The 13,490-nt window shown below is 38.3% G+C and overlaps 1 protein-coding gene across 1 annotated transcript in view; it reads right to left on the reverse strand.

Annotated features, from left to right (window-relative positions):
- The window catches only part of GRAP (GRB2 related adaptor protein), a 68,811-nt gene that overhangs the window by 35,855 nt on the left and 19,466 nt on the right, over nt 1-13,490 (reverse strand). Inside the window, exon 3 of the mRNA XM_074208558.1 lies at nt 10,652-10,774. Coding sequence (XP_074064659.1) covers nt 10,652-10,774 — 123 coding nt within the window. The remainder of the gene's footprint in view (nt 1-10,651; nt 10,775-13,490) is intronic.

Here is a 13,490-nt window from a genome sequence, read left to right on the forward strand (position 1 = left end):
AGATCCTTCACTCTTACCCTTCCTGACTTACTGCTTCCATACACACCACCTTAACCATGTGAATCTCCTTTCTTTTTTTTTCACTATGAATCACAGAACCTTAGTACTAGAAGGCCATCTTGTTCCTATATCTCCAACACTCTCTTTCATCTCTTATACTTGTCTTAATGCTACCCTTCTTTCAAAACTCTGCAAAAAAAATGCAAAATAATTGACAAATCATCCTCAGTCAACCCATTCTACTTTTGGATAGCTCTACTGGTTAGGAAGTTATGTCAAGCATAATTTTGCCTATTGAGAAAATCTGTCATTTCCTATTACTTCTGTCTCTCCCCTTAAGAACCAAGCAACTCAAATCTAATTCCTCTTTCATGTGACAGCCCTTCAAGACTTGAAGACAGATATCATGTCCTGCCCCTCAATCCCTTTGGCTGCTCCCAAGTATCAAAATTCTTTTAAAAATGTGGACTCTAGAAGTGAACATGATTTTAGCAATGGGACTATTACCTCCCAGTAGACTTTCTTCCCTAAATATAGATGAAGATCACACTGGCCTTGATTTTTTTTTGGTTGTTATAATATACTGTTGACTCATATTGAGCTAGAAGTCTACTAAGCCTTTTGGATACCAAGAGGAATCTACCATAACCTTACCATCTTGTGTCTGTGGAGTTGGATTTTTTTAAAAACAAAGTATGAAATTTTACATTTCTCTCTATTATATTTCCTCTTATTGGATTCAACACAATCGTCTACACTATAAGTATTGGTTTGAATCCTAACTTTATGATCAAATGTGTTAGCTTTGTGTCATCTGCAAATTTAATTAACATTTCACTTGTGCTTTTATTCAAATAATCAGTCAATAAATAAACATTTATTAAGTAACTACTATGTGCCAAACACTGTGCTAAGAACTGAAGATACCCAAAAAAGTGAAAAAGACAGTCCCTGTCTTTAAGAAGCATAGCATCTAGGGGCGGCTAGGTGGTGCAGTAGATAGAGCACTGGCCCTGGGGTCAGGAGTACCTGAATTCAAATCCAGCCTCAGACACTTAATAATTCCCTAGCTGTGTGGCTTTGGGCAAGCCACTTAACCCCATTTGCCTTGCAAAAAAAAAACAAACTAAAAAAACTAAGAAGCATAGCATCTAATGGGGAAAACAATGTGCAAAAAATCTAAATACAAAGCAAGCTATATACAAGATAATATTAAATTATTGGTCATTAGATTTAAATCTTTGATAAAAACATTAAGAAAACATATGGTAAAGCATAGTTCTCTGAAGCACTCTACTAGATGCCTTCTTCCATATTGACATGATTATAAATTATTATTGATGAACTTAATGATTATTAATTTTTATAAATGATTATTTATTAGGTATGTTTAGTTAATCTATTCTGAATTCAATTGACTATTCTTTTCATTTTTATCCACAAGGAGAACATGAGATTTTATCAAATGCTTCACTTAAAAATGAGGCAGATCATATTTATAGCATTCCCCTCACTTATCAAAGGATAAAAAGGCTAGGCTGTCCTGACTTGTGCCTCGTGCACTCTCTATGAACACTGCTTCCTTGTCTAGATGGTCATTAGCCATCACATTAGCAATATATAAAGAGTAGTGTTTCCATACTTTAGTGTTTTGGTCTAACTTTGTTTACCCCATTCTCTCCAAATCCTTAGTGAATGGGGAAAGTGATTTGGGATTGACTGGATTAATTTGTGGACAGATTACAAAACATAGAATGATGCATGCATGGTAGAAGAGAGAGTCAGAGACAGACAGAGACAGAGGGAGACACACAGAAAGAGAGAGAGAGAGAGAGAGAGAGACAGACAGACAGACAGACATACAGAGACAGAAAGACAGAGATAGAGAGACAAAAAACAGAGACAGAAACAAAGACAGACAGATATGGAAATATGGTAGCCATGAAAAAAAACTTTGTTTCTAAGTAGGCAGAGTTAGGCTGTAAAATGTCCCACTCCAATAGTCTAAAGAGGCATAAAGACAATGGTACAAAAAATAGAAACTCGTGGTCTACCCAGGACATCCCTGGAAGGTGGGACTGGAAGAGAGCTATATCCTTTGAAATGCTTGGTTTATAGTAACCAATTTATTGCTATCCTGCCCAGGAAGAGTTTTTTACTTCAGACTGTAGATTTCATTTCTAAGCAATCTGTCTTCCTGTACATTGAGAGACGGAAGTATATATTCACTTTCTTTTCTCTTTCTCATGGTAAGGAAAGGGACTAGGGAGCAGGAAGAATTTGGAGTTCACAACCTTCCATCCTAGGGGCAGGAAGAAATGAGGTGGCTTCCATGAACTATGGGTTATAACAGTGTTTGCTTCTAATGTATTCCTTTATTTTATTCTGTTTTTACTAATCTAATTGAGATGTTTGTGTCTGGGGTAATTTATGAATAACATGCATAATGTAAGAGAAAAATAAGGATTTTCCAGAAGAACAGATACATATGGGCTCATTAGGAAGTAGAGTCTGAGAGTAGCAGGATCTTCTCCTTCTCTCACTTCCCACCCTCGTTCCATTTGTGAAGAGGTTCCTGTCATAAATACATTCTAGAATTTTGGCAGGAAGAAAAGTCAACTCTGTAATTTGCAGTTTATCTTCTTCCCTTTTTTTTGAAAGTTGGGATATTTGCTCTTCTTCAATCCTCCCACTCTCTAAGGAATTTCAAAAATCACTGACAATACAATTTACAGAGACTTGGGAAATCTGATCAACACAGTGACTAGCCATGATTCCAGAGAATTCATGATGAAATACACCACCCATCTCCTGAATGAGAGGTGATAAATTCAGAGTGCCATGATAGATATTATTTTGGACAGCCAATGTGTAGATCCATTTCACTTGACTATACATATTTGTAACAGGAATTTTATTTTTATTTCTTTCTCAATGAGGGGCAGGGGAGTGAGAGGGAGGGAAGGCAAATTTTTGTTTATTCAAAATAATACAATTTAATTTAAAGATTATAAATAAATCATTGACAGTAATTCAGCAATCACATCCGCCATTTCTTTTAGTAATGGAACAGAGTATAATTCATCTGGGTTTTAAACTCATAACTATCATTCAGATGCTATGAATATTCCTGTCGCTGGGACTTTATTCATACTATTTCCCCTCCCCAACCCCCAAAGGTATCCTCCCCCCCCCCTCTAAAATCTACTCATCTTTTAAGGTCTATATTAAACCCCACATCCTTCAAGAAACCTTCCTGGGATATTCCAGACAAATTTCACATTTTATTCTTGGAGTCCTGACAGCTTTATTATCTGGACTCCTCAATCAGGCATTTATCTTTATCAATAAATCTCATTAGTTTGTTCCTATATATTATTTCCTGTATATTATCTTTCTAAGGAAACAAACTGTAATTTCCTCAAGGGCATGGACCATCTCTTTTAGCTGTCTTAAAATTCTCACAAAAGAGAATGGATTGTGTTTTTTTCCTTTTTTAGGTTCAATTTTATTTTATTTACAGATTCTCTTTTTTATTTGTTTTCTTTTTAATTAATTTTATATTATTACAAAATTGTGAGAGTTTATGTTTACCTTCCCCCCCAAAAAAGATGAGAAACCTCAAGAATAGTGAGAAAGAAAAAAATGTATTTTAGTCTGTGTTCAGATTCCAATGGCTTTGTCTCTGGGATGAGTTGCCTTCTTTTCTTCCTGATTTTTCTTTAATACACTCTCCATATTACATGCATCAGATTACTTCCTTAGTGGCATCTACCTACACTTCAATTGAATCAATCAGTATTTTAGGACATTTAATATCATATATGTGGCATACTGTTAAGTATAGTAGAATAATGTTATAATGGTCAGCCACATGCCTTTGGTAAGAATAATGGATAGTGGTATCACATTATTTGAAAATGGATTAATTCACACACATTGAAACCACATTTAAGTTTTCAACTTTAAGTCTAAATAAAGCCTTTCTCCCTTCTTTAGAATACAGTCATGCAGCTATCTTTTCAGATGCTGTTTTATGATTTCTAGAAGGGGAAAGGAGGTCCATCGCAATAGTCAAATGATGCTTCCTCCCCCTATCCTTAATGGGAGTGGATGAGAGGAAGAGGGAGAGAGAGAGAGAGAGAGAGAGAGAGAGAGAGAGAGAGAGAGAGAGAGAGAGAGAGAGAGAGAGAGATGAGATATTAAAGAAATCAACATCTATTAAACAACCACAAATCTAAAAGTCAGAGTGGTCATGGACTTTTCTTTGCAATTATATTAAATCATTAATAAAAAGGTTTTAAAGAAAAAAGTTCAAACCAGTCCTTGGACTGTGCCACTTATTTAAACAGTTGATGGTCATCACTGCCTTTGAGATGCTTTTTCCAGGGTTGTACAAAGTCATCATCTGAATCATCACTAAATATAATATCCTCTGTTTCATTCTTGAATTCCTGCTTTGTAATTTTTTTCCTCTGGATAAAGGTTTTTCAAAAGGTCTTTAAAATAATTTCCAAGTTTTATACCAGCACTTTGCAATGAGTTGCCTTCTTTGTCATGTCCTCCAAAGAAGTTATTTCAATATTTTTCCCGACAGTTGCTATTACTAGCTGTATTTCCCTCCACTCTATTCCTTCCCACTCTCATTTATTCTATTCTCTCTCTCCTTTCACCCTGCTCAAAAGTGTGTTGTATCTGAGTACCCTCTCCCACAATCTTCCCTCTCTTCTATCACCTATCCCCCCTTCCCTCCCTCCATTCCCCCTTATCCCATCCCTTTCTTCTCATTTTTCTCTAGGGTAAGATAGATTTCTATACCCTCTTAAGTTTATATGTTGTTTCCTCTCTGAGTCACTTCTGATGAGAATGAAGGTTCACTCATTCCTCTTCATTTTCCCCTGTTCCACTCCATTAAAAAAGCTTTTTCTTAAATGTTCTAAATCATTAATTATTAGAGAAATGCAAATTAAAGTTTCTCTGAGGTACCACCTCACACCTCTCAGATTGGCCAATATGACCAGAAAGGATAATGATCATTGTTGGAAGGGTTGTGGGAAATCTGGGACACTATTACACTGTTGGTGGAGCTGTGAACTCACCCAACCCTTCTGGAGAGCTATTTGGAACTACACCCAAAGGGCAACAAAAATGTCCATACCTTTTGATACAGCAATACCACTACTGGGTCTATACCCTGAAGAGATGATGAAAAAGGGTAAAAATGTTCCTTGTACAAAAATATTTATAGCATCCCTGTTTGTGGTGGCAAAGAATTGGAAATCAAGTAAATGTTCTTCAACTGGGGAATGGCTTAGTAAACTGTGGTATATGTATGTGATGGAACACTGTTGTTCTATTAGAAACCAGGAGGGACAGGATTTCAGGGAAGCCTGGAGGGATTTGCATGAACTGATGCTGAGTGAGATGAGCAGAACCAGAAAAACACTGTACACCCTAACAGCAACATGGGAGTGATGTTCAACCTTGAAGGACTCGCTCATTCCATCAGTGCAACAATAGGGAACAATTTTGGGCTGTCTGCAAAGGAGAGTGCCATCTGTATCCAGATAAGGAGCTGTGGAGTCTGAACAAAATTCAAGGACTATTCCCTTTAATTTAGGAAAAAACATATCTTATTGTTTGATCTTGTTACCTCTTAGACTTCTCATCTCTTCCTTAAGGATGTGATTTCTCTCTCATCACACCCAATTTGGATCAAGGTACAACTGGAAACAAAGTAAAGACTGACAGATTGCTTTCCATGGGGGGGGGGGGAGTAAGATTGGGGGGGAAATTGTAAAACTCAAATAATATCTTTAATAAAAATAAATTTAAAAAGAAAAAGCTTTTTCTTGACTTTTATGTGAAACATCTTAGCCCCTTCTTCCTCTCCTTTCTCTTCCTCCCAATACTTTCCATTATCACCCATTGACTCCATCTTTTTACTATATTCTCCTGTGTCCTGTCTATATATGCTCCTTCTAACTGCTCTCATAAATGAGAAAGTCTATATGAGGTATCAGTATCCTCTTTCCATGCAAGAATACAAACAGTTCAACATCATTAAGTTCCTCATAGTTAGTCCTTCTCATCCACCCCCTCTATGGCTCACCTCAGTCCTGTACTTGGAGATCAAACTTTCTGTTCAACTCTGATTGTTTCAATAGGAAAGTCTGAAAGTCCCCTGTTTCACTAAAAATCCGTCTTTTCCCCTGAAAGAGGATGTTCAGATTTTCTGGGAAGTTGATTTTTGGTTGTAAACCAAGATCTTTTGCCATCCCGAATATCAAATTCCAAGCCCTGCAAGTCCTTAATGTAGATGGTACCAAATCCTATGTAATCTTGACTGGAGTTGAATTGTTTATTTCTGGTGGTTTTTAGAATTTTCTCTTTGATTTGGGAGTTTTGGAATTTAACTACAATATTCCTGGAAGTTTTTCTTTTGGGATCTCTTTCAGGAGGTGACCTGTGAATTCCCTCAATTTCTATTTTATCCTCTGTTTCTAGGATCTCAGGGAAATTTTGCTGTATTTCTTGGAAAATGAAGTCTAGCCTCTTTTCCTAGTCATGACTTTCATTTGCCCAATAATATTTAAATTATCTCTCCTGGATCTGTTTTCAAGCTTAGTTGTTTTCTCAATGAGATATTTCATGTTTTCTTCTAATTTTGGGGTTTTTTGGAATAGTTTTATTTCTTCCTGATTTCTTGCTAAGTCATCAGCTTCCTTTAAGTTCCATTCTTCATTTGAAGAAGTTATTTTCTTCAGAGAGCTTTCTAAATATCCTTTTCCAGCTGGCCAATTCTGCTTTTTGGGCACTCTTCTCATTTGCCTTTTGTGTTGCTTTTTCCATTTGACTTAAACTGGTTTATGATATGTTATTTTCTTCATTATTTTTTTGTTCAACAAGTTGCTGATTTGGTTTTTATGGTTAATGTGCATCACTCTCATTTATCCTCCTACTTTTTCCTCTATCTCCCTTAATTATTTTTCAAAGTTTTTGTTGAGTTCATCCACAGCATGAGCCTATTTTCTATTTTTCTTGGAGGTTTGGGGTACAGAAGCTTCAGTTTTGTAATCTTCTGAATCTTCCATGGGACCAAAGTAATTTTCTATAGCCAGATACTTCTTTTTCTTTTGTTTGCTCATTTCCTCAGCCTTTGACTGATTTACTGCACTACAGAGACTTTGGGGGGTTTGGGGGATAATCCACAGGGACCTTAATTCCTCCAGGGTCTTATGAGAGTCTCTGACTGCTTTCTTGCCTGTGTTCAGCACCTCCCCTCTACTCTGGAACTCTGAGGAGGGTCCCTGCTCTGCTATGGTGGTGTTGTGAGGGCCAGACTGCAACCTGAATTTGAATGTGGGCAAATAGCAGAGACCTGTCCCAATAAGAGCAGAGAGACCTCTGCAGTCTTCCCCCAACCCCTACCCCTTATCATCTGTGGGCTGCAATCTGGAGGTGCAGACTAGCTTCCCTGATTCCTACTGCAGGTTCTCACTACAGGGCTGTTCTAAGGCCAGCGCTCATTCCACACTCACTCTGGTGTGGCAGAGTTCTCTCACCACTCCTTCAAGCTGTTCCCTGTGATCCCTGAGCCAGGAGGTCTGGAAACCACCAACTCTGCCATCGACCCAGGCACCCCCAGGGATCTAGGCACTCACTAGGGCTGTGCTGCTCTGTGCTTGCACTTGCAGTAGCTTTTTCCATCCCCCAGTCCTGGTGAAACACACCTTTCACACAGAACTTCTAAGTTGTCTTGGACTAGGAAATGGTCTCACTTAGTCTTTTTGTGGGTTCTGCCCCTCTAAATTTTTGCTAGAGTCATAATTTGATGACTTTTGGAGTTTTTTTGAGGAACAAGTTTCTGGAAATTCCTGCTTGCACACAGCTATCTTGATTCCCAAATGATTTATGTTTGCAAAAATAAGATTGGGGTTAGATTCCCTGGATCCCAAGGAATTGGGAGACCCAGGTTCTAGCCCAAGATCTGTCACTAATTTGTTATATTACCTTAGGTAAATAATCCCATTCCCTCTTCCCTTACCCTCCCCAAGGCCAAGTTTCCTCTTCTGTAAAATAAAGTGATCTTCAGGCCCAGCAACTAGGTGATTCAGTGGATAGAGCCCCAGACTTTGCACTTAACCCTGATTGCTTCCTAAAAAGAAAAAGCCTGAATTACTACAACTTATTGGGCATGTTATATGGGGAATCTTTTAGAGATATAAGTTGATCCCTTACAAATATGAATTCTAATAGAATAAAGAAATAAAATGTTTACAGCTCTTCCAGCTCTAAATTTATGATCCCAGTATTCTGTAAATTCTTGGTGTTCACTACAGATACTCTTGTACTAAAAGTCTTTTCACATTTTCAATATCTAAGAATTTTACACATGTTATATTATGTTATGTTATGTTATATTATATCATATATTTTATGTTGTTTTATGCTATATTGTCATATTATATTTTTATCATTCATACTCCTATGCCTTCTTTTCCCTCCAAGTATTTACATAATAAAAAATGAAACCTAGAGAAAGTAGAAATTAGTCCAAAGAAATAAAAGATTTAATCCAAAAGAATGTTGATCTGATACCTAAGATGGTAGCCCATCTATATATCCACCAGGTTGGGTTGAGAGGTTAGGGGGTTCATTTGTCCATCTTTTTTCTTAAGGGATAACTAGACCATGTCAGCTTTTGAACCATTGATGTTCAAAGAGTTTAATACACAGACCTAACAGCTCAAGAAGTTTAAAAACAAAACAACTCCCTGCTTCAGGGCTATTGGAGCCAGGCCTGCAGTAGCCACTCTCACTTCTGTAGGCATCTAGGCAAGACAGTTAGTCACATGTGTCACTCACCCTCTTTGATTACTAGTTTCCTCATCTATAAAACAAGGACATTGGGTTAAATAATCTCCCTCCAATTTAGATATTTTGCTTCTAGTGACTTTCCCCTACTGCCCCATTCTTTAACAGCTGGACCTCTAAACATTAAATGCCTAATTGCAAGACCTCACTGAGCTACCCCTTACTTTATTCCACTCAAGCCTACCAATTCATTGGGTTAAAGTGCTTCTGACCCCTCACAGTCACCTGATCTCTTTGGGAAACTATTCAAATAAAAAAGTAGAAGTGAAAACTTAGTGATTCATAAGTGGATTTATTTTCAGGCAAAAAAGAAAGCAGTGACCTGAAGAGACTGAGTTAAGAGCAGGGAGATCAATAGTTCCCTTACTCCTAGTAATAATGACCCTTAGTCCTGTAGCTAGACTGTGGTTAAGTCTCAATAGAGGGATGAGAGCTTGAAAAAGAATGGATTATCCTGGAAGTAACCCCCTTTCTTTCTCCCAAGGCAGGGAGAAAATGAGTGGTAAAAAATGAGTGGTACCACATGGCACAACTTTGGGATCTGCATCTGTAAAGAAATGTAAGGACATATAGACCTACTCAGCATCCTTTTCTTCTGGAAAGAGACCTAGCTGGCAGAGTTTCATCACTATTCTTTTAGACCTTCTCCAATGGCACATTGGCTGGAAGGGGTCAGGAGCAGGACCTGGCTCCCTGACTCTTTAACAATACTTAGAGAAAATTTTTCCAAGCTATATAGAAAAGAGAATTTGGGGGTTCTAAACGGCATTCTTGGCTATAGCAGATCCATCAGAAAATTCAAATCAGCACCAAAAGCTAAAGGTACAGTTATGTTGGAAAGAGTCTTGGTCTAGTAATAATAATAACTAGGATTTATAAATACTAGGATTTTAAGGTTTGCAAAGCACTCTACAAATATTACTTCATTTTTATCCTCACACTAATCCTGGATGGTAAATGTTATTACTATCATTCCCATTCTGATTAATTCTGGAGAAGGAAACTGAGACAGACAAATGTTAAATGAATAACTCAAGGCTACACAAAGCAACAAGTGTCTGAGGGCACATCTGAACACAGGACTTTCTGACTCCAGGTCTATTCACTGTGCCATCAAACTGTCATGAAACCATCTGTCTAGGCATAAGAACTAAGTACCAATCCCAGTTCTTCTACTATTCAACTCTGTGATCTTGGACAATCACCACAAGGGAATTCAATTTCCTTATCTAGTAAGTGGTAAGAATATCTACCCTGCTTCAATGCTGGACTCCCATCATTGCCTCTGGCCGAAATGTCTTCTCCCCCATTTATAATTCTAGAATCACAGCAAAGCCCAATTTCATAAACACACACACACACACACACACACAAACACACACACACATAGATGATGTGTACACATGAACCTATGATGACTTCTCTGATTTCTCCAGCTTAAAGTCATCCCTTTCTCTGATTCTCCATAGCAACCTCCCATATTTGGGTGGGGGGGGAATGCTTTCTTTTGACATTTAACACATCCAGCTTAGTGATATAGAGATTTGTATGTGTCTGATCTACCCCAACTATATTATAGTTTCTTTAAGGTCAGAGTCTGTGCCTTCTCCCATCTTTCATTTATCACCATGCCTATTTCCCTCCAATTTTTCTCACCTTGGTAGTACAAATTAACCCATTCTAGCTACCTTCCTATGGGAACCCTCAAAGACATCAGAGGCCCCCAAAAGTGACTATTTTTGGAAGAGAAGGCATATATACAAGACAGACTTACTTCACGGAAACTGAGAATTCTCCTGGGGAGCTCTCACTCTCTCGAATCAAGAAGGCTCCCAGGTGATTTCGTCTGAGCAAAATCTCTTCTGCAAACTGTCTGGAGATCCTGCCTGCAAACCACCTGTGAAAAGAAGGGCAGATAGTTTGAGAGATCTGATGTTCCCAAGGGAGCAAGTTAGTAGAAAAGAGCAAAGAACAGGAAAATTGCCTTCAAGATAAAACAGAACCATTAGGTCTTTGGAGCCAAGAATTCCTTCTAAGCAAACAGCTAAGAACATAGAAGAATTGTTTCAACCTCTAGAACCATGGAATATGAGAACTGGAAGAGAATGTATAAGTCATTGGATGACTAAGCTAATCCTCTTATGTTATGGAGGTGGAAGAAAACAAAGCCTAGAGAAAATAAGCCACTTGCCTGAGATGACATAGTAAGTCAGTGGAAGAGGCTGGAAGGGACTTCTGTCCTCTTGACTCCCCTTCCAGGCTCCTTGACATTCCCAGCATATCTGCCTTAGTGGTCCTACCTCTGACTATGGAACCAGAGGTTTTGTCCCTAGGTAAACAATGGCAGTGAACAGGAATAGAAAGGTGGGACTCTTAACCATACTAGTAGGTAGACTTTCTTATCTGGCAAATCGTGCGTGCAAATAACTAGCCTTGCTGGAGACAAGCACAAACCCCAAAGAGAGGAGGCTGAGTAACTTGCACAATGAAAGTAGGTTTGGATGGGGAAATCAGGACACCTGGGTTTAAGTCCTACTTCCAACCCCAGCTAGTCGTGTGACTTTGGGTGAGGTCTCTGAGATCTTTTCTCATTTGTAGGAGTTAATACCTCACAGGGTTTTCTGATGTTGCATGTAATAATGTCTACTTGTACTAACTAGATAGAAATAGAGTTTGTTTGCTATTAGTTTTCTTCATGTGATTCCTCTTCCCAATGAGATGACTTTTTCTTTACTTTCTTTTGCTTCTTCTGCTCTCAGTTGCATATATGACCCTGAACACATAGAACAGACTTTTTATTGTCAAAAAAGAAATGGACATTTTCCCTTTTGTCTAGCCAGCTCTCCAAACCCCATGTCTGTGATGAACTGTCCTGAATACTTCCTACTCCTTGTCTTCCCCCACACCCTAGTGAGCACCACAGGGGAAAGTTTCAGGTTGAATAAGACACAGATGGGAGATCCCCTCCAGAGCTATTCTGGGACCTAAAGAGTACATCTTTTATATCAACAAAGAGATATAATTTGGCAGCTGATGCTACTACCTTTCCTTCATCTGTCTGTCAGAGGAAGATAAAAGTCAGAAAGTATATTCTTCTCTGTGCTACCCCTCCCCCATGGTAACTGATGGGATAGGACACATGCTCTATATAAACACACTAACAGAATAGGACACTAAGTGACCAGAGACCTTGAATTGTACTGGGAGGTTTCTCAAAAAGGAAAATGAGGACAACAGAATAAAAAGACAGAAGAAGACGAAGAGGCAGAAAGTCAGATGCTGCCAGTTTTCACTCATCCCCCAAAATACATTGGGAAACTCATCAAATATATCACATATCACATGAAATTTCCTGGTTTAACACTGCCAGCATCATTGCCTTCAAATATTCCATTACTTATAGAATAATGTATAAAATTCTCAATCTGGCATTTAAGAACCAGCTGGCCTTTCCAATCTCATTTTTTATTAATCCCTAATGTACAGCCTCTGCTGTAGCCAGACCTTCTAAGTGTTAGTTAGATATGGTTCACAGCACAGAATCTTGGACCTTGGAATGCAATCTCCTCCATGGCAGAGCTGGGGCAGGATAAGGGAGAGAAAGAGAGCTGGAACACTGAAATACTGCTATTGGAAAAAGGGCAGGAAAAGATTTACTTATGAATTTGCCTCAATGATGGGGGAGGAAAAGGAAGTACCATATGGCAGCTTCTTACTTTCACTAATTAATTTTTGTTAGCCAGTTGGTAAATTCAAGAGTTTCCATAGCCAGATAAGAAGGTCAAGTGCAGTCATTACTCTCTAAATTTAGATACCCTGGGGAAAACCTATAATAGTCCCCTCAGAGAGGAGATAGATTTGAAACCTGGCTTTTCTATGTAGAGAGTGTGCCCGATTGTCTAGACTTAAGAAAGTAATGAAGGAAATTTTAATAATGCAGATTCAAAGTATATTGTGTGGGCATCCCCTACACAAGCTGGTTTAAAGCATTTGCCAGTACTCCCCTCTCTCCATATAAACTCTCCCTAGTCCATGTCAATGTTTGAAACTCTTTTGTACAAGGTGCATTATCTACTGGTAAATTTTTTAAGTATGAACTTAAGTACTAGATTCCCTGTACAAGATTAATTCTTTGTCAAGGTTATCACTGAGTTAAATTCAACTTAGTGATGAAATTCACTGGTACTTCTTACCCAGATGATACCTAAGTATTGATGAAGTTAACATCTTTCCTAGGTTTAACCCTTAAAAAGAGAGTGAAGGGGCGACTAGGTGGCTCAGTGGATAGAGCACTAGCCCTGGAGTTAGGAGGACCTGAATTCAAATCCAACCTCAGACACCTAATAATTACCTAGCTGTGTGACCTTGGGCAGCCTTGCAAAAAAATAAAAAAAATTTAAAAATTTAAAAAAAAGAGAGTCGGAATCCATAGAGAGAAAATAAAAGACAGTGGGTTTATATATCAGAGACCTAGGTCCCAGAATAGTTGGGAAGAGAGGTAAGAAAAATCTTTCCACACAGCTTCCCCAGGGATCCTCTCAGCTACAGAGATGGTGTAAGTATCAGGGTAGTGAAGAAATTCTTGGACTGGCTAGGGGAGTACCTGGATCAAG

This window comes from Macrotis lagotis, chromosome X, assembly GCF_037893015.1.
Source record: "Macrotis lagotis isolate mMagLag1 chromosome X, bilby.v1.9.chrom.fasta, whole genome shotgun sequence".
In the NCBI taxonomy this organism is placed as follows: Eukaryota; Metazoa; Chordata; class Mammalia; order Peramelemorphia; family Peramelidae; genus Macrotis; species Macrotis lagotis.